Below are 21319 nucleotides of genomic sequence, written 5' to 3' on the forward strand. Positions count from 1 at the left end.
CCTCCTCCTCCACAGCCAGGCAACAACACAAACAGTCCTTCTTCCTCTTTTACTACTACCTCCCCTTGCTCCATCCATCCATCCATCCATGCATATTGAAAAACCACTCAATCTTTCTCATTTCCATTCTTTTAGTACTTACATGTCACCTCCATGTTTCCAAGTGTGGTGTGATACTCTCCACAGTGACTGGTGAATCCTCGTACTTTTGCCAAAGAATGAGTGTTAAGCACCTTGCGGGAGACAGGGATGGATGGAAGGATGTATGAAGGAAGCAGATGGCTCCTTGGAAGAGCGCTCTAGCTGATTGTGGACAGTTAGCTTTAGCGTTAGCCACAATAAGGGAAGACTTGTCTGTCAACACTGCTCGTGCACCTCCTCCTTTTGCCTTTTCCTTTCTTGGCTATTTGTGCCTTTAGGTTTCCTATTTGATTCTTTCTTTAATCATATTCCCTTTAAATAAAAAACAAAAACAAAAAAACTAACTCTCCCTGTTTCTTCTTTAACTGTCCACTCTATGATATTTGTGTATGCCTTTCTTTCTGCCTTCCTCGCTCCCTCTAAGAGCATCAGCCGGGCTGCTCTGCATAGCTTATGTTGATCTCCGGGCTTATGCCCTGATAGGACACACGCCACGATCAGAGACGCCAATGGTTGTGCAGCAAGTGGATCACATGATAAGTGTGTGTGTGTGTTAAAGGGGGGGTAGACGGAGGAGAGGGAGGGATAAGAGGAGAAGAGGAGGAGGAGGGGTATCGTGAGTGGCTGCAAGCCGCTACATCAGTGAGGGATTTTTTTTTTTTTTCCAAGTGCCTGCGCAGAGAGAGATGGAGCCTGTTTTTTCCTCTGGTGAGAAGGTGGAGGAGGAGAAGGTCTCAGCTCAGACGTTTGGATGAAGAGACAACATGCAGCCGTACAAAAAAAAAAAAAAAAAAAAAAAAAAAAAAAAAGTCTCTGATAAACGCACACAAGCACTGATTCATATAGAAACAAGCATGTACACATACAGCGGAGAAGTGGCTCCATCTTACCGAAACAGAGCCACAGTACTGCAGCGCAGCAGCAGTAATTGGACACAGGTTGCTATGGAAACAGGGGAAACGGTTGCTTGACGGTCGGAGCTGTGCCCTGGGAGCATCAGACTTGCCTCCATTAAACACACACACACACACACACACACACACACACACACACACACACACACACACACACACACACACACACACACACACACACACACACACACACACACCTCTTGTTCTCTACTACCACTTATTTTACTAAACACTACATTCTGAAAGCAAACAAGACTGTGTAGTGGCTGTACAATGGTGTGTGTGTGTGTGTGTGTGTGTGTGTGTGTGGGGGGGGCTTCAGTGCCATGGTGGTTTTAAGCTTCATTTAAGCCTTTGTCTATGATGAGCATACATTAATGTAAGAGCCCGTTTATGTGTGAGGGTTCACGTCTTTGTGTGCAGGGAAGATGCTCAGTCAGCCATGAAGAGCCAGCGGCTGAGAGAGCCTTCAGCGTTTAAGAAATGCTCACACACTTGCAGGCCACAGCACCGTGCACATCCAAATATCGATAAAACCTGAACGAGGTGTTTAAGTATTCCACACCTCAGAAAGCTCAGTGTCTGGCAGCAACTGTGAGAAATGCAGGGAAACTGTACAACTAGCCTTGTTTTGAAGTGGACACCCTCAGGATTATCCTTGAGGCAGCTTATTAACCTTCCACAAAGCCCAGAGAGGATATATCCTCATATACTGTATGTACATGAGGAATTGATTACCTCATTGCAATTACATTTACACATTATCGTCACAAACTATTGCAACACAAATCTTTCAGATTGTTGCCTACCAAACACCAAAGCATATTTGTGAATATCAGTATGACTATAATTTTCGAGTTATGAGTAATGACTACTTAAGACTCAATCTTCATCAAGACACCACAAAAAAAGACCATCAATTTCTTAGTCGACTGAGACACCAGTAATCAATTACATGACTGATTGCCCAATACGAGGCAGCTCAACTACAAAGTTCAATAGTCCAGTTTAAATGACCAATTGATTAGAGTTAAAAGGACAATAACTGTGCTTCAAATCAGCTGAAGTGGGATGGACAACATTACTATTATGTACTTTATTACTGATCCGAGCCTCTGTTTACAGTTATGCCTGCACCATCCGTTATTAGGCAAGTCAGGACTTACTGTACAAATTTGTATTATAGTTGGGTCATCTGCAGTAGTTCCGTGACCGTGGAGAGGAAAGGTTTGTTTCTCACTGGATTTGTCATCTATGAAGGTTAAAGAAAGAAATTAGCCGGGGTGCCCCTCTCAAAAATGTGGGGACATTTTTTGGGAGCCCTATATCCAAAATGGCTGCCGTCAGCCTAGCTGGAAATTAACTTTTTAATGGTTTTGCCCACAGTACTGCATAATACATGGTTTCTGAGTCTATTTGGGTCAAGAAATTCATAAATGATAAAGATTTATTGATTTGACCTATTTTTGACCTTCAAATTCAAGATGGCCGCCGATTTTTGGCTATTTAAATGTAATTTTTTCAAAATCGTCAAAGAGCCTTAATATTAGGCTCTAATGAAAGCTCTGCTCATACTGAGTGCAGTTATGGACAGCAAAATTAAAACATACACATATGTCATCAGATGTCTGGGTTGGAACCAATGAAAGAGAGGAGATTATTAGGGCCCGAGCGCCAACAGCGGCGAAGGCCGTAATTGAAACTGAAGGAATTATTATTATTTTCTGCAAATTTATTGCCTTTTTGAGGGGCTTAACATATTCAAAAACTCACCAAAATTGGCGGACTCATTAAGTCTGGTGAAAATGTACGTATTTTAAGGGTTTCAGGGAATAGGCGTGCAAAAATGGCTCACTAGCGCCCCCTACAAAGTTAAACAAAATGGAGCCCCTGCTGTGTGTTTAACGTAGACTCACGAAACTTGGTACACATATGTAACATGTCAGGATGTACAAAAAGCTTCATTGGAGCCATACCCTAAACCCAACAGGAAGTCCACCATTTTGATTTCAAAGTTTGAAATTAGTGCAATTTTGGCCATTTCCACATGTCGTACTTTAACAAACTCATCCTAGAGATTTCATCCAATCAACTTCAAATTCGGTCTGTGCCATCTTAAGACCTTAAATGTTTGATAGAATGATTATATAGGGTATTTCACACTGTTCCTTAAGGTCTCCTAATGGGGTATGTAACTTTGGTTGGGCTGAAAATGGCCTGGTTGATATTTTATTGGCCCTTATGCATGCCTGTGTTTTGGCTCTATACGTAACAAGAGCTTTTCTTCCAAATATGGTATTCTCATGAATATTTAGATAATCTCCCTGCTGATTGGTTGAGCGAAACCCCCATACACACACATTAGAGACGAGACAGCAGGTCTCATATTCCAGGCGCTGCAATGTTTCTTTACCAAATTCACTTCTGAGACTTTTTTATGCGAGAAAAACAACTATATTAAGCTCAAATATGGGCCGTTTCACAAAAATTGATGGCCATTTGCAAATTTGGTAAGACGTGTCGGACTTTAGGAGCTCCACACAGTCTGACGAGAAAGTGGCAGCCTGCTGGGCTCCATACCCAGGGCAAAATCAGCCTTTGTGGATTACTACACTACCGACTATTACAGTTATGAACGTGAGGGATCTTGTAAGGAGGAGCAGCTAGCTAGCTATATGTCCCATTCAATACAATGGGAAAAGGTCACGGCTAGCTAGCTACACTTTCTGCATAACTATAGTATATTTACAGTTTGAATTTCGTCACGGCACTTATATTACAGGTTCCCCAAGGTCTTATAAAGTTAACAGTTGTGTCCGATTTCAATTTAAGGCATTTTTGTGAACGTCAGGGGTCTTGTTATGAGGAGCAGCTAGCTAGCTAGCTATAGTACAGGCCAAAAGTTTGGACACACCTTCTCATTCAAGTGCATCGCACAAAGACACGGAGGTTGGAACCAAAGATCTCAAATTTGAACTCATCAGACCAAAGCACAGATTTCCACTGGTCTAATGTCCATTCCTTGTGTTTCTTGGCCCAAACAAATCTCTTCTGCTTGTTGCCTCTCCTTAGCAGTGGTTTCCTAGCAGCTACTTGACCATGAAGGCCTGATTCATGTCTCCTCTTAACAGTTGTCCTAGAGATGTGTCTGCTGCTAGAACTCTGTGTGGCATTCATCTGGTCTCTAATCTGAGCTGCTGTTAACTTGCGATTTCTGTGGCTGATGACTCGGATGAACTTATCCTCAGCAGCAGAGGTGACTCTTGGTCTTCCTTTCCTGGGGCGGTCCTCATGTGAGCCAGTTTCGTTGTAACGCTTGATGGTTTTTGCGACTGCACTTGGGGACACATTTAAGGTTTTTGCAATTTTCTGGATTGACTGACCGTCATTTGTTAAAGTAATGATGGCCACTCGTTTCTCTTTACTTAGCTGATTGGTTCTTGCCATAATATGAATTCTAACAGTTGTCCAATAGGGCTGTCGGCTGTGTATCAACTTGACTTCTGCACAACACAACTGATGGTCCCAACACCATTAATAAGGGAACAAGTCCACTAATTAACCCTGACGAGGCACACCTGTGAAGTGAAAACCATTTCAGGTGACTACTTCATGAAGCTCATTGGAAGAACACCAAGGGTTTGCAGCGCTATCAAAAAAGCAAAGGCTACTTTGAGGAATCCACAAAGGCTGACGTTGCCCTGGGTATGGAGCCCAGCAGGCTGCCGCTTTCTCGTCAGTGTGTGGGGCTCCTAAAGTCCGACACTTCTTACCAAATTTGCAATTAGCTATCAATTTTTGTGAAACGGCCCATATTTGAGCTTAATATCTAGTTGATTTCTCGCATAAAAAAGTCTCAGAAGTGAATTTGGTAAAGAAACATTGCAGTGCCTGGAATATGAGACCTGCTGTCTCGTCTCTAATCTACATACCCCATTAGGAGACCTTAAGGAACAGTGTGAAATACCCTATATAATCATTCTATCAACCATTTAAGGTCTTAAGATGGCACAGACCGAATTTGAAGTTGAGCGGATGAAATCTCTCGGATGAGTTTGTTAAAGTACGACATGTGGAAATGGCCAAAATTGCACTAATTTCAAACTTTGAAATCAAAATGGCGGAGTTCCTGTTGGGTTTAGGGTATGGCTCCAATGAAGCTTTTTGTACATCCTGACATGTTACATATGTGCACCAAGTTTCGTGAGTCTACGTTAAACACACTGCAGGGGCTCCATTTTGTTTAACTTTGTAGGGGGCGTTAGTGAGCCATTTTTGCGCACCTATTCCCTGAAACCCTTAAAATACGTACATTTTCACCAGACTTAATGAGACCGCCAATTTTGGTGAGTTTTTGAATATGTTAAGCCCCTCAAAAAGGCGATAAATTTGCAGAAAATAATAATACTTCCTTCAGTTTCAATAGGGCCTTTGCCGCTGTTGGCGCTCGGGCCCTAATAATCTCCTCTCTTTCATTGGTTCCAACACAGACATCTGATGACATACAGTATGTGTATTTTTTAATGTTTGCTGTCCATAACTGCACTCAGTATGAACAGAGCTTTCATTTGAGCCTAATATTAAGGCTCTTTGACGATTTTGAAAAAAATGACATTTAAAGAGACAAAAATCGGCGGCCATCTTGAATTTGAAGGTCAAAAATAGGTCAAATCAATAAATCTTTATCATTTATGAATTTCTTGACCCAAATAGACTCAGAAACCATGTATTATGCAGTACTGTGGGCAAAACCATTAAAAAGTTAATTTCCAGCTAGGCTGACGGCAGCCATTTTGGATATAGGGCTCCCAAAAAATTTCCCCACATTTTTGAGAGGGGCACCCCGGCTAATTTCTTTCTTTAACCTTCATAGATGACAAATCCAGTGAGAAACAAACCTTTCCTCTCCACGGTCACGGAACTGCTATAGATGACCCAACTATTAACTTTGACATTATTCATCTAAACTTGTATGAATGTGCCAAGTTCCAATCCTGTATCCCTGTGTTAATTGTTCAGTTATCAATGATTTTCTTTTATCCTGTCATTTAATTACTTACTTTACTGAACCCATAAAGCATTTTAACTTAAACCTAATTTCTCCTTTTTGTCATTACTAATATTTTATCATTTTTATTTGCTCATGATAATACTCAGGGTTTAGTGGGATTTAAACTGAGCTTTCCCATCTTCCTCCTTTCCATCTTCATTTTATTAAATGTGCAGTCAATGACGGTTTTTCAGTTACAGATAAACAACTCTGTTTCTTGTTGACAGTGTTGGGTACAAAATGACAACTTTAAGACATCATCATAGGGGCTGATGTCCCCACAGTGTTTCTAAGTTCATAACCGATAAAAACTGAGAAACAGCGTTAGGGGCCGGAAGCGCAGAGCTATGCACGCACCATTTAGCTGATAGGAAGCCCTCGAGACCCAACAGTCTTACTATCGACAAGCTGCTGCTGAATTTCAAACTCCCAAGGTATGGAGTGATGAAAGATGAGGTTGGGGAGGGAGAGGGGAAAGAGAAGGAAAGCACCATCTATCCCAACTCAATTGAAACTGACTCTTGCCTTCCAGGGAGGAGTGTGAAGGATGGGATTGGGTAATAGGATCGCTTGCAAGAGGATGTGTATGTATGATACATGTGTTGAATTCTCCCACAAAATGAACTAGAAATACAGCTTAACATGAGATGGTGGTAGTCATTCAAAGCCTATTAGAGATGGTTGCATCACTCCCGGCATTTTTATCATTACAAAAATCAAGTTTCAGTAAATTATTACACCATTTAGATCATCAGACGTGACAAATTATCCTAACATAATACCAAAAATACCAAACATTAAATCATGCTCAGAAGTGATTCCTCTACCAAAGGGTTTTTAGTCCCACATGGTGGCGAGGACTTCAATAGACTGTAGATGGATTCAACAACGGCTACAGAGGATTTTTCTGTTTTTCATCTTGACTACAATATGTTATAATTCTTCATTTGTGGCCTGCTGCAGTAGATCAAACTACTGTACAAAGTCTCAAAACAACAATACATTTCACAATCACTCACTGAATTAGCGATTACAGTGTCACTTTCATGTAGCACAATATGTGTCCATTTACAGTAGTGTGATATATTTGAGCTGCAGAGCAAATGTAGAGGTGAGGACCGGCTTATTTATGTGTGAGTCAGTGAATATGAGCAGAGGATTCGGACCAGAGCTTGGGACACAGGGTGGCTTGTAGCTTGTGTCAGTCTGTTATTTGACAGCATAAGATAATCATAATTTGTTTGACAAATCAGGGAAAAGGGATATGGCATCTGTTGACCGCTACATCTGATGCCCAATTGAATACACAACATACAATATCTGTCATAAACACCTCATTACTATCACCGTCTGGCAGTGCACACACACTCATATTTCCTGTTTGGCCAATTCAACATTAGCCAGCTTACAGGAAGTTTTTCATCTTCATCCAGACTCCACTGAGCTCCAAATGAAGATGTAGTAGCTTAATCAGTGGCTCAGCCAATAGAGGCAGCTAATGTTTCATAACCGAGAAAGAATGAAAAAACAATGTACAAATAATTCTAATTCTAAAAAGCCCCTGAGAGGTGTATTCAGTTCCCTTAATCTGCATCCTTAAAAAAGAAGCGCCTAAAGCATGTTCATCTGTGCAAACAGGAAAAAAATTCTTGGCAATGCCATTCTAATAACTAATAGAATTTGAGATATGATTAATACTGCTGTAATTAAGAGTGAGCTATGTGACAGTGATTCCTGCCAGTGTCTACAGAAAGCTTATGAAGCATGGCAAAAATCCTACTGTGCAATAATTCTGTATGAAGTTCACTTTCATCCTGTCCTCGGTGTCATCATCTACTAGGTGTCATTTTGGATTCTCAACTCAAGTTTGAAGCCCATATTAGGAAACTGTCCAAAACAATCAAAACCAATTTAATTAAACCAATTTGTGTCGTGTACATCTGTCAAAGCAGCTCAAATGTATACGCCTGCCATGATTTCACATATACATCATACATATATCCATCTGTTGCACTGCTTCTCTGTAACAATGTTTTTCTGTATGTTCACTTGGGAATAAACAAATAAATAATCAAATATGAAAGCAGTTGTTCTAACAGTCAAACATGTCTCATTTTTGATTGCACATAGATTCATGCTGTCATAGTCTTCTTATAATGTTGCATCTTCCTGTGTTCAGTTCTTTTAACATTTGATATAGTCAAAGACATGAGCTGTGTCCCAAATCAACAGGGAATTGTAAAAAAACAACTGTCATGGATCAAACTGGGAAAAGCTACTGACAATTTCTAACTTGAAAACTTATAAAAACATGTTCCTGTAGCAGTTTCATCTGTGTCTACAATATGTACCAGCTGTGAGAAGTCCATCAACAACACTCGCAAATCAAACAAATTTAGTATGCAAACTGGCATCAAGTGTACTTAATTTTGTTACTTTTCCAATGTGAATGCACTAAAAAAAACCTAGTTGTATAATCAATACGTACATGGAAATGGGACACAGGGATGATTCTTATTAATCTCAACCTCCCATCTCCCAAAAACACACACATGCAGTGTACCTTGTTGAAGTCTTCACTTGTGGCCCTCATCTCCTTCCAGGTTTTGTTGAGCAGCTGGATGCAGATGCAGAAGAATTCTTCAAAGGACCGATCATGGGTGAAGAACATGGGGTGGAAGTCGTGGCAGTTTTCACTCGCTGTGGACACAGGAGAGAGAAAAGTTGTCACCTATAGTACAGCAGCAGATAAAATGAAAGCTGATTCGGGTAAGTGACAGCAATGCATTTTATGTCAACACTTAATTTAACACAAAACAAATTACTTTGCATTAAAATTATACACAACTGTAAGGCTAAAAACAGTACTGTAATACAGTACAGTTATAATATTTAGCACTACTATACAATTATTTACAAAGTAATGGATAAGCATTTGGTTTCAATTGAACATTGTATTGCTCGAGGCAAACAAATACTGGCACAGTTACATTAGCAGTTGCAGTTTGACAAGCATCTTTTATCTTTATCTACTCCCCAAACTCCCTTGTTGGACCAGAGAATTGTTTTTATTATAGCCATTTTGTGATTATTGATTGGTGATTTGTCAGTTTAGTTTTTCTATGATAAGATTACTGCTTGTAAATTAGCTGAGGGGGGCAGCAGGGCGGCAGTAGCTCAGTCCGTAGGGACTTGGCTTGGGAACCGGAGGGTTGCTGGTTTAAGTCCCCAGACATACCAAGTACAGAGTGTGGACTGGTAGCTGGAGAAGTGCCAGTTGGCCTCCTGGGCTGCATTTCATTAGTGGTTCAACATGCCCTGGTTCACTTCCCCTAAGCACTTGCCCTCGGGGGAATCCCCGCCGCCATCTTAAGTGTTGTTCCAATTATCGGAAAAACTGAAGTGAACTTGGTGATATCGACCCTTGGAGGGCAGAGAGAGCGAGTGAACAACGATGGTCACTCAAGAGGTGGATATCACCCACAATGCATTGCAGTTATGCATTTGGTGCAAGAAAATACATCCATGGTTAGATGGCTAAAACTTCTGTTGCTGACCACCAAAGAAGGAGAAGATGAATAAATTGAATTAAGACATTTTGACTTTAGTTTCCTCATTGTTAGCTTGATATTTTACTCTAACATGAAGGCTAATAAAACTAATGTCAGGTAATATTTACTTTATACTTTTAATTTACTAGATGTGTGATTTTTTTTATTTCCTACTTTATCTGTAAATACATGGAAGAAATTTGTTTTTTGCGAGCTATAGCCTAATATGATTAATCATGATACAGATCACACATTTTGTAAATGAGACACTCATGTAGCGGATTACCAAGCCTCATTAAAGTCTACAGGTATTTATGATGTGTAAAAAACAGTAGTCATACTTTTTAAGTTTGATTTATTTTTATAAAAATAAATGTTTTTATTATTCATTTGTATAGCGCCTTTCATACAAGAAACAGGCCTACTGTACAATAAGGAAATTGCATGTGTGTGTGTGTGTGTGTGTGTGTGTGTGAATATATCAACGGAGGGAAAAAAAAAATTGAATTTCCCCTTGTGGGATTAATAAACCTTATATACCTTCCTTTCTTCTTGTTCTTATGTGTTGCTAATACTACATTAATGTTGATATTTACTGTTAGTACTTAAGGGACAGTGTAAGATGAGAGTGGTATCAATCTTCTTATCCAATTCTTTAAAAAGTTAAAAAAGCTTTTTTCCTAAAATATCAAATCATTTCTTTAATACACATTCTTCAGTGACTCATGTGAACATAGTCTGGATTTGTGGTTTGTATGTTTCTGCTGCACCCACCCTCCATCAGAGCTCAATATATCGTTTCCCAATAATCCTGATCCTGACTCACATCCACTACATGTCCACATACACCGACACATAGATAGACACAGCCAGTTGGACAGCATAGGTCCATTTACTTTTTACCTCTCTCCTCCGTTGAGCAACTGATGCCATATGGTGGCCTTCAATTTATAAATATGCAAGTGGGCCTGAAGGAATGTGGCCTCCAGCCTGGACCTAAAAAAACCTGACTAATGCACAACAACAGGGCCAAGCTGCCCACACACACAGCTACTGCAGGTAAACATCACTTAGCTGGAAAATGTTACGGATGAAATTATCAAATAACTACTGCTGAATGGTTCTGCGTTAAAGTGACTAATGTTTAATGATCACACATGATCATTCTGAGACTTCACAGAATAAATCATCAGGCTTGTGCATGCTAGATTCATATTCATAATAAAGCATTCCAGAAGACAGAGTACAGAGTAATATGAGATGTGACAGACTGTTCATGAGAGATAATCATTCTGCATTACAGACATGGCAGGAAGTTGATGTGCTTATAGTTTATTTCACAGAAACAGCCGCTGAGAATGAGATACAGTGCCCCAACGAAGCAAGGCTGTGCATTATTGAAAATGTATCTCCTCATCAACTTGAAACACAAAATACCCCCCCGGAGACAAATTGTGACCAGCAAACACTGTTCCAACTGGATTAAGTTGAGATTTTTCATGTTCCAAAGCCAGAGGTGGTTTATTTTTTTGTTATTAGCAGTGCACTAAAGCATTTCGATCCCCACAATTTGTGTGAGAGCGTGATTGAAAAATGAATGAGAGGGAAAAGGGAAAGCCAGGGCTCTTGAGTGCCCAAACCATATTAACCAAGAGGTAGAATAACAAGGCTTGACATTCATTTGAACTAAATTCATCTCCCTCTCGCCTTGCTGAGATGAGTGGCGGCCTTGAGCCAAAGGTTGGTTCATTTAAAGAGTTTCAGAGACGAGCAGCAGGGGCACTGGCCCACCACGAGCAGCCATGAAATTGGATGCAAGGGGTCAGGCGGCAATTGAAACTTCACAGTATAATGAGTGATGCCCGCAGGCCACGGGCACAGTGACCTGAGCCTTGATTTGGAGCGATGGATGGGAGATTAAGGGGAGGGCGAGGTGGAGAAATACGGGGAGTGGGGGATGTGCTACCGGTGCCGGTAGTCAATCAGGAAGCTAATGGAGGCGAGCCAAAACAGATGCTGACAGGCTGCTTAGTCAACAGTACATTGCCCCTGGGGACAGAAAAAGTCAAAAACAGGAAAACATGTAACAGAAAGGGTGAATTTAAAAAAAAAGGAAGTCAAATAACCCTTTGGTCGATTGGTAAAAGTTGTTGGGTTGTTTGAAGTTTGAAATGACCCCTGAGCTAAATGAGCTGTTTATTGACAGAACTAACAGAGCCCTGAGGTGGCAAGGTGAGAGGAATTACATGTCAAGGCGCATTTGGGAGATACAGACAGTGAGCAGTCTCATGTGGCTCTGCAGAAATTTCTCCATCCTCGGGTTTTGCGAGGCATGCTGAGTCGCAAACAGTTTTATTAGCTCTCACAGGGCTCAGCAGGACCTGAAGCAGCACAGCAATGAGGCAAAAAATAAAAAACATTATAGTGCGTTGATGCTCAAAATATTTGACAGTGTTCTGCATTGTAATACTCATAGTGCAAACTTAACCAAATGGTTACAGAGTGTGTGGATCACTGAATATTTCATCAAACAAACATAATTCATCCACGCTGAGGAAATAATTTAAGGAGGGGGAAATCTGAGCCCACTGCTCTGCATTTTAGCAGACTCCTGAGATGAAAACACAACAGTATGTGTGGTGTAATACAAACAATTTAGTGCTTCTTTTTTCAACATTTCAGCTGTATTCCAGCCAGCTGAAATGTCACGTCTGAATCATTCTCGCCACTGCACAAATGCACTTAAAATGATCCGCCTGAACGAAGATGGCCTGTGTGAGTGCAAAGTCATGTTACTGTGATTAGGTAACTAGTGCTTTAGGCCTTACTTGCCAGAAGACATGCTTCAGCATTATTCTGATGAAATAAAAAACATCTGCTATACAATAAACTACTGCACCAACCATCCCACAGACTCATGGGGCTTAGTAGCTGGACTGGCTGTACTGAAGTGAAGTGAACTCTTGCCCCAAATCATTAGGCCGCACACAACCTTAATCTGAAACGGGTTATGTAAAACCTCTCAACCTCCCTTCCTTCTACTGAGGAACAGCCTTCTCTTGCACAGGCGGGCTAGCATGGTCATGGAGATGCGGTGGGCAACTGGACACATCAAGTGCCTGAGGAGTCTGACACTTTGCGATGGATGAGTCTCTCACACACACACACACACACACACACACACACACACACACACACACACACACACACACACACACACACACACACACACACACACACACACACACACACACACACACCTCTGTTTATAGCTGGATGACATGCTACAAAGCAGCAGGGTAACTGTGTATGTGAACTCTCGCTCAATTTAAATCACAATTCATGACTTTTTGGCCGAGCATATGGGTCCACAGAGGACCATATAGATGGATGGAAAATGGGCTGTAATGAATTTTCTTTGTGCTGTATGCTTTTCATCCATCTGCACAGCCAGATGTTCAGTTCCTGTACCTCCCATAAAGTAGGTAACAGGACACTGTGATGACCAGTTTAGGTTATGCCGAACCATATGCCCATATGGATCTGAAGAACAACTTTTTTTACGGTTTCGGTGCAATACTTTGTGACCATATGTCACTACAAAATAGATATGATTTGGTGGTACAACGGTTTGCCTTTGTTGTGTTTGTTCTGCTTAAGGACACTTACAGAGGGTGAATTCTGAATATACCAGGGGACCTAAAGAAATTAAATGAGGAAAACACAACTGTGTTTTGTGCGGCACATTCGCATGGGCTAAGCAAAGTCTGTATTTTACTTGAATTTACTGAACTTATCCACCCCCGATATGATTTCAAGGCTCTGTCAAAACTTATTTACAATTGCCAATGCAGCTAATATGGTCCCAAATCTCAGATTATTACAAATTACTAGAGGTCCCCAGGTAATGCTAGTCCTGTGCAAATACTATAGATACTTTTTTCCCCACTCACACTGATATCCTGTTGCCAGACCTCTTTTGAGCAAAGAAAGTGTTTATAATTAGTAATTTAATTAGTTTAAGAAACCTGTTCGGAAGAAAGGGACTTTCACGTTTAGTAAAACCAAACGAAGGAAATCAAGAAGCGGAATGAATGTTCACGCATTTTTCTCAGATGGAGACTTGTAGTCAAGGTGGTTTATTGACAAGTGAAACCTGATACAAACAAACTTATAGCTTACTTTATATTAGCTGAAATCGTTTCTTGTCTTCTTATCAAGTAGGAGATAATGTCAGGGTTAGAAAATCACAATATCTTTTGGAATTACAACGGATGCTTTTCTGCCTTGGTTGCTTGTGATTATAGTCTGAAACGTAATGTAAACGCGGCATAAGCTCTGTGGGCAGAGAGAGGTTTCAAGTCACTTCCATCCATCAATCTCCTGGGAGGTGTGTGGCTGGGCTGAGGTCAAAAGGTCCCTGAAGTGACTCAACTCATGTGTATGTGAATGAATGCAAGCGTGACTGAGTGTGGGACAGCTGTCGCCTGTCACGCTCTTATCAAAGTCCATTCATCGTGAGGGCTCTGAGGGCTCAGTGACGTCAACTGAGAAATAATTACTCAACTGGCCACCACACAGATGAGTCCTGGAGAAGAGAGAGGTGACTAAGCATGTGTGGTAAAAAGTGTGTGTGTGTGCAGCTGTGTGTCTATCTCTGCGTATGTGTGAGAAGGAGAGAGAGAGAGAGAGAGAGAGAGAGAGAGAGAGAGAGAGAGAGAGAGAGAGAGAGAGAGAGAGAGAGAGAGAGAGAGACATGAGGGCTGAATGCCACCCTGACATCTGCCAAGGTCCAGTGTGTATTTGTCCGTGTGTATGTGTCCATGAGTGTGCACAAAGTAAGCAAAACAACCCCCAGAGTCACCTTGCAGCTATGCCACATGATGAATACACAGCGAAAAGTGTCATCCTCACTCTAATTACAACACCAGCATGCTCTGATGTCCAACTGTGACAAGTGGAGTGTGTGTGTGTGTGTGTGTGTGTGTGTGTGTGTGTGTGTGTGTGTGTCCAGCGAGCAGCGTCAGCACCATCTTTCCGGTCCAGTCACTGTTTGCAGGATGCCAAGGCAGCAGGTACACAGAGATGCAAACCACAGCCAGCTAGATGACTTCACAGGCTGACTGGGTATTTCTTATGCTACAGCAAACAACACCACATATACTGTACTGGTAATGCATATCTCAGTTTAAAATAAGCTTATAGTAAAGCCATTTCCACTGACTGTGCTGCTGTAATTGTTAGTAGTAGTTAGGTAGATAGCTTTAATCTATTTACCATTTTGAACGTATGTCGTACTTGAGTGTGGGTAAGACCCTCCTACACTTAAACATGACAGAAATTGTGTCATAATAATTAAAATTGCAGGTCTAGTGATGCTCTCCAGCACAGAAATACTTTTTTCCATGCTCAATCATTGAAATCAAAAACACAATCTAACGTGCATGTGCTATGGGCTCACGAATACAGAATTCTGAAAAACAAAGCGTTTGCACCTGAGGTAACTTTTATTGAAGTAAACGGGGAACCATCTTTGAATACAGTTGGTTTAACACAAAGAGAAGACTCACACAGATGCTCACTCAGCCATAGAGATATCAAATTGGCTAGCCGTGCGAGAACCACAACTATAATTAGTACTTGAATTCAACAGGGAAACTAATAAGCTTGCAAGCTTATTTACATCTTGCTAACCCTGTTAGGGTAGATAAAGGGCCAAATATGTCTCCTTAAAATGTAATGCCTTGGGGTGTTTGAGTTGGGAATCTGTGAAATGTGAAATGATGAATCAGTTTTATAATGTTTGGGTCACATCAGCAGGGCTGCTAGGTTGTACTCGCTCTTCCAATTGGAGTATCTCTACCCTGAAAATAATGATTATTATTTAATGATGATAGAGAATGAGGTCACTGGTTCAAGTTGAAATACGTAACAATATAATGCTGTACAAAATAAACTACTATTTGCCCACAGTATTGAATTTGTCTTTTAATCTATTTTGAGTTAATTTACACAGAGTATTCCATTTTAGGGAGGAAAAGAAGCATCTGGAGAACCTTGATTAGATAAGAACGAAAACAGGGAAAAATCAAAGCCTCATTTCCTTTGTTATTTCTAATTACGTAACTAAACCATTTGAGCATACAGTCCCCAACAATGGTCAAGATGCATTAGAGGACAGAGGGAGAGTGAGGGAGAGCAGAACAGCAGATGGAGAGAAGAGAAAATCAGACAGAGGGAGGCATGTAGCGAATCCATAAGCGCTCTGAACTGAGACAACAAATTTAGCAGTACATCTGCTTCCACAGACTCATGTTTTCTCAAATACAATAAGGCTTGTGAGACTGCTTCAAGCTGTGGGTTTTCTATCAAGTCAGAGCTTCCCCAGGTTGCATTTATTAAAAACATTTAACAAAACTCATATCTCTCATATATCAATACATCAGGTATAGGAGCTACAGTATGATATGCACATCAATCATGCAGAATTTTTCTGAAGGAAAATCTCAAATCAGACGATGGGAGTAAAGCCCAAATGCAGGAACAGAATAGTTTAGTTATAAAAAAAAACAACAGAAGAGGTGTCATGTGACCTAACGGTGAACAAGTTGGGCGTAGGAGGAGCTCTGTATAGTGCATTGTTGTATTTATTCTTTTCAAGATTCTGAGATATTTGTGCTCAGCCGGGACGAGATTCATCCTGGAGGCAGAAAATGTCGAAATCTAAAAAATTAGCAGCCGGTGGAGATAATGAGCAGCATATGCTCTGTGGTGGGGACGCGGCTGAAAAGAGTCAAAATGGCGCCACTGCTGTGACCATGGCAGAAAAGCAAGTTTAGAGATGGTTAAGAGGGAGAGACTGGATGACTGGCTAGCAAGAGAGGGGTCGACATGCTTTAGGAAAAAATTTAAGATTTAGAAAATCGATCCCGACACAATAACGAGAAGATACGGTGAAGTGTTTTGGGGAGCAGATTCGAGAGTTGCTGGAGAATAAGTGAGAGATTGAGCGTGCGCACAGAACCGCTGGCCAGCAGCCCCAGGCAGGAGACAGACCGCTGACGGACGGCGAGAGGCCATGGCAAAAAAGGGAATTGTCACACTGGGGAATATGTATCTCGTGGCATATTGAAATCCTTTGAGGAAGTGGTACAGAAATTTGGAATCTCCAGGTCTCAATTTTTTTGATATTTGCAACTTCGCCATCGGTTAGTGGGGTTTTTTGGATCCAGTTGTTCAGCCCCAAAGACACCAGAATGTTTAGATAAGGTGTTGTTGAAATATGGAAAAGGTCATGAGGCTTCTGGGTATTATTCTATGCTTAAGAAGAACCTGGGGGATGGAGCCTGGACAGCCCTCAAAAAGACATGGGAAAGGGATCTGAGTATTACGCTGGATGATGAGGAATGGGACAGAATCTGTAGGAAAATTAAAACTATGCCACGTGATGTGAGGGTGCGCCTTATTCAGTTCAAGATTATGCATCGCTTTTATTGGACTCCCTCTAGATTGTTTAGAATTGGTCTAAAAGACACCAAACTGTTGGAAATCTAAGACAGAGGACAGACAATTACTTCATGTCCTATGGTCTTGTGATAAGGTCTAGGAATTTTGGACCAGGATACAGGATAATTTATGTCTGATTGCAGGGACCCAGGTCCATTCAGCCCAAGATTATTTGTTCTGGGAGATGGGTCAATCCTAAACGGGATGGATAAGCACATAAGAAGCTGTGGCCAGACTAGTGTTTAATGATAGCCAGACAGATTATTTTAAGGGGATGGAAGAATGAAGGGGTGCCGTCAATCCAGCACTAGGCATGTGAGATGGCTAGGGTGGCGGCATTTGAAAAAATATACATAGTATATGTACATATGTTTATTTGGTTTATGGTTTGTTGTCTATTGTGTTACTATTCTGTTGAATAGGTTGAATATTGTAGTTACTGTCATCTTTTCTTGATTTTTGTCTGGGTGGGTGGTGATGTAAATAAATTGTTAATAAAAAAAAAAAAGAATCTCCAGCTTACATGTACATGTGCATACACATGTGCAGATGCACACGTACACACGGTCTGTGTATGTGCATAAATGATAATTATACTTCTAGAACTAAAATTGCAGTGGGAGAATTAAACACCGGTATTATCGTTAACCAATTTTGTTGTTATAAATTAGATAAAACTGTTGGAGGTTAAGATGAAGCAGGCACTTAAATGTACCAATAGTTCAAATTAATCCCAGACATTGCCTCTTCTGGATCTGTGACTGAACGGAATAATAATTATCAATGGAAAGATTTGGACTTATTTTGTAATTTTGATGAAGAAATTCACATTTACATTGTCCTTTATTTTTGCTAAGCTGATTTTTATTGGTTTGTGTGCCCAAATTTGTTCTGTTCTGTATCTTTTCTTCTGGGATCCGTTTCAGGAAGGAGGTTTAACAAACTGAGTCCAACCCTGAACTCTGAGTTGATTTACCCTGAGATGGGAAACACTGAGTTTTTGGTCCAGAACAGCTGATTTGAGTTGGTTCAATCAACTCAGAGCAGGTTCACTCAGAGTTAAGCGCCTCTATAAAAAGGCAGCATGAATGGAGCCATGATACTACGATTCACCATGGTAACAACCGCAAACAAACTGGACGGCGGAAATACTCATGAGCACATACAGCGAGTTTGAACACGTATTTTGTTAAAAGCGCTTGCTGTAAAATAGCGAGAAGTGGTATTGGAGAAAATTGCGGCTAGAGTAAATGCGTATGTTCCAATATAATGTATTAATTTCATATTTAATCACAGGTAACCTATAATATTACTGGTGGAAACTGGAATGGTAGTAGGCTACACCTATAATTTCATTTAGGTGCAATCCTGCAGGTGAAAAAGTAAACTACTACTAATCCCATTCTGAGGTTGCAGCACCATCATTAAAAGAATTATGATTTACAAATCATTTATTTCTTTTTAATGTCTCTTACTGGTTTGTGTCCAGGGAACTCTACACAAACATTTAAAACACGTTTCAGAGCAAATCACATTCTTCTGACGGCACAAAGCTTTAATGCTCCACATCACCAATGTTGTAAAGAAACCGTTTGCAAAAAACTTAATATGACACGAAGAATGTGCTGGGATGTAGATGTTCACGATGGGTGACGTTAGTGATATGAGGACGGATAAGGTTATGTAGGCTACATAACTGATAGACTGATAGACTGGGAAGAAAAATCTATAGTCGTCGCCTTAATATCATCTCCCGACGTATGTTTAACTCCCTGAGAAGTAATACAGCTTCTTCATCAACGGGATCATCGACACAAGGAAATGCCATATTTTGAGAAAAAAAATACTTTTATAATCTTCCTAACACGGTTAATAAACCAACACTGTTTTTTTATTCATGCAGAGTAACTGCACTAAAATGCACCTGATACAGACTGAATGAATGAATGAGGAAATGAAAGAGCGCTGTGTCAGAGGGAGGAGACTGAGAGAAATTCAAGGTTTATTGAAGAAAACCTGCTCCCGACCAGTTTAGGTTCACAGGCTTAGTTACCATAGTAACTGACTCTGAGGTTAAGTTACCTCTCTTTCTGAAACGGGCTGGAGTTACCCCTCTCTCTCAAGTTTAAATAACCTCCCTTTCTGAAACAGAAACCCCAGAGTTTCCCTCACCTCAGGGTTAATCAACTCAGAGTTTTCACTAAACCTGCTTTCTGAAACGGACCCCTGATTTACTGTAAGATGTTGTCTCGAGTTACATTAAGGTCTTTATATGTTGGAAAATTAAATAAAAAAATAAAAATTGATAACAGAAAATATACTAAAACTATATAAAAAAGGAATTTTCTAAACAACTTTTTTTTACTTTTCCAAGATCTCTGCTTCATCAAGCTACATTAACTACATTGTTTATGTGTTGGGGTACATCTAGTGAAAGGCTAGTGTTTTGTCTGATTTTACCTTCGACAAGGTCTGCTAGTAATAGGCCTCTTGGGGAAAACAGCTTCAGTTAGTGGAGAGCATGGTGTATAAAAAAACAACAAGAACCGAGACAAGTTGGTGAAAGTTAGATGGTAAATTACATCCAAGAAGCTCAGAGTACAGCAACAAGATTTGGCAGCATAGTCATAGGCTGTGTGATGTTTCATCCACTGCACCACTTCAATCCACAAGGGGTTGCGGAGAGCTGACAGGAGGGTCTGAAAAACTCCAAGGATACTTAAAACTTGAGATTCTCTAGCACCCATCTGTCAAGTGTGTTGTTATTTGGGCACTCTAATTTAAAAATCTTTTGCTGGTGTATGCCTGGGGTTACAAAGTGGAAAACCTTGAAGAAGGCTCCCCTCTAACAAAAGGCTGCAACTGACAACTGTGCAAAGTGGTTGACGACTGCAAAAATCCTCATGTCAAGACTTAAGGGATACTTGGAATTCTACGCTTGGCCTTTCCTCCCCCTGCAATCATCCACTTCACTGATGAATCATGGAAGGAGACCTACGGGAGGGATTAGCAGCTAAAAGCTTGAGACTTAACATGTCATTTAAAAATGGATCAGTTTCCAAGCTAATGTTCAGCTCGTGCTAATGTTGGCATAGTAATGTTTGATGTCGGACATTAATTCTCATTCCATTGATACTTCATCAGTGGGCAACTGCTTACAAAGGGAGCCAAGTGAAAATGATAAATGAGACAGGACACAAACATATCATGTAACGTAAATTTCATACACTATAATTCAGCATGTGTTTCCTTGGTGTTTCATAACTCTTTCAGAAGTTCCAGTGATTTGAAAACAAATGTTGAAAATTGGCATGTGATTTACTCTTAGAAAGTCATATTCTTGTTCATAGTTTGCCCTAAGTAACTGCTCATGTATTATTTTAATTATTGTATAATGTAATGACTTATCAGTATGTGGGGAAAACATCTCTCTCAGTGGGTCATACATGTAATTAATCCTATTAAAGTGATACTCTATTCAAAGTCCATTGAGTCTGAAACACTAACCCCCTATAGACTTGAAGGGTGGATGTGTTTAGATATTAGTTATTTTATTGGTTTTTATGCAAAGTTGCAAGTTTCCATTGGTATAAAAAAAGAAATCCAAATGTCTCAATAATCATGCAGAATAATCCACTTTCCGCAGTCCTCTAGTATTTCATTATGATCCACACAATCATATTTTCCCCACAATTTGGCTGAATTAACCGCTTCTATATCCCAGTTCTCATGCACAACCTTTGAAGTTTGCAGAAAGTCATGTGTTTGATTGCACATGTTAGAGTGCCTGTACCGGAGAGGATTTACCCAATTAGTGCACCTTATCTTAACAAACGTATAAAATTTTTTACTTTGTTAGCATTAACGACTAGAACTCCCATTAGGTTTCAAGAGTCTGCCTACAGTATGTGCCAAAAATGTATAATACAGTAGATGCAGTTGTTCACTACTCAAAAAGATTTTAAAAGAAAGAGAAACAATGAATAATAAAAAATTAACTTGCAAGTTGAGTAGTCAATGTTAACGTAGACAGAAACCAGAGAATTATGTTCAGCTTTTCAGAACCAATGTTCTGAAAAGCTGAACATGCTTAGTACCATTTTTAAATTTATTACACAGTCCGAGAATCTGAGATGTGAGATTTTCTGTTGCCATTT

General features: G+C 40.3%; 1 protein-coding gene across 5 annotated transcripts in view; it reads right to left on the reverse strand.

Moving 5' to 3' along the window:
- Nucleotides 1–21319, reverse strand: part of elmo1 (engulfment and cell motility 1 (ced-12 homolog, C. elegans)) — a 111474-nt gene that overhangs the window by 25989 nt on the left and 64166 nt on the right. For all 5 annotated transcript variants that reach the window (XM_028597334.1, XM_028597336.1, XM_028597332.1 and 2 more), the window contains exon 16: nt 8669–8805. In XM_028597334.1, coding sequence (XP_028453135.1) covers nt 8669–8805 — 137 coding nt within the window. The remainder of the gene's footprint in view (nt 1–8668; nt 8806–21319) is intronic.

The sequence above is a fragment of the Perca flavescens genome, chromosome 14 (genome assembly GCF_004354835.1).
Source record: "Perca flavescens isolate YP-PL-M2 chromosome 14, PFLA_1.0, whole genome shotgun sequence".
In the NCBI taxonomy this organism is placed as follows: Eukaryota; Metazoa; Chordata; class Actinopteri; order Perciformes; family Percidae; genus Perca; species Perca flavescens.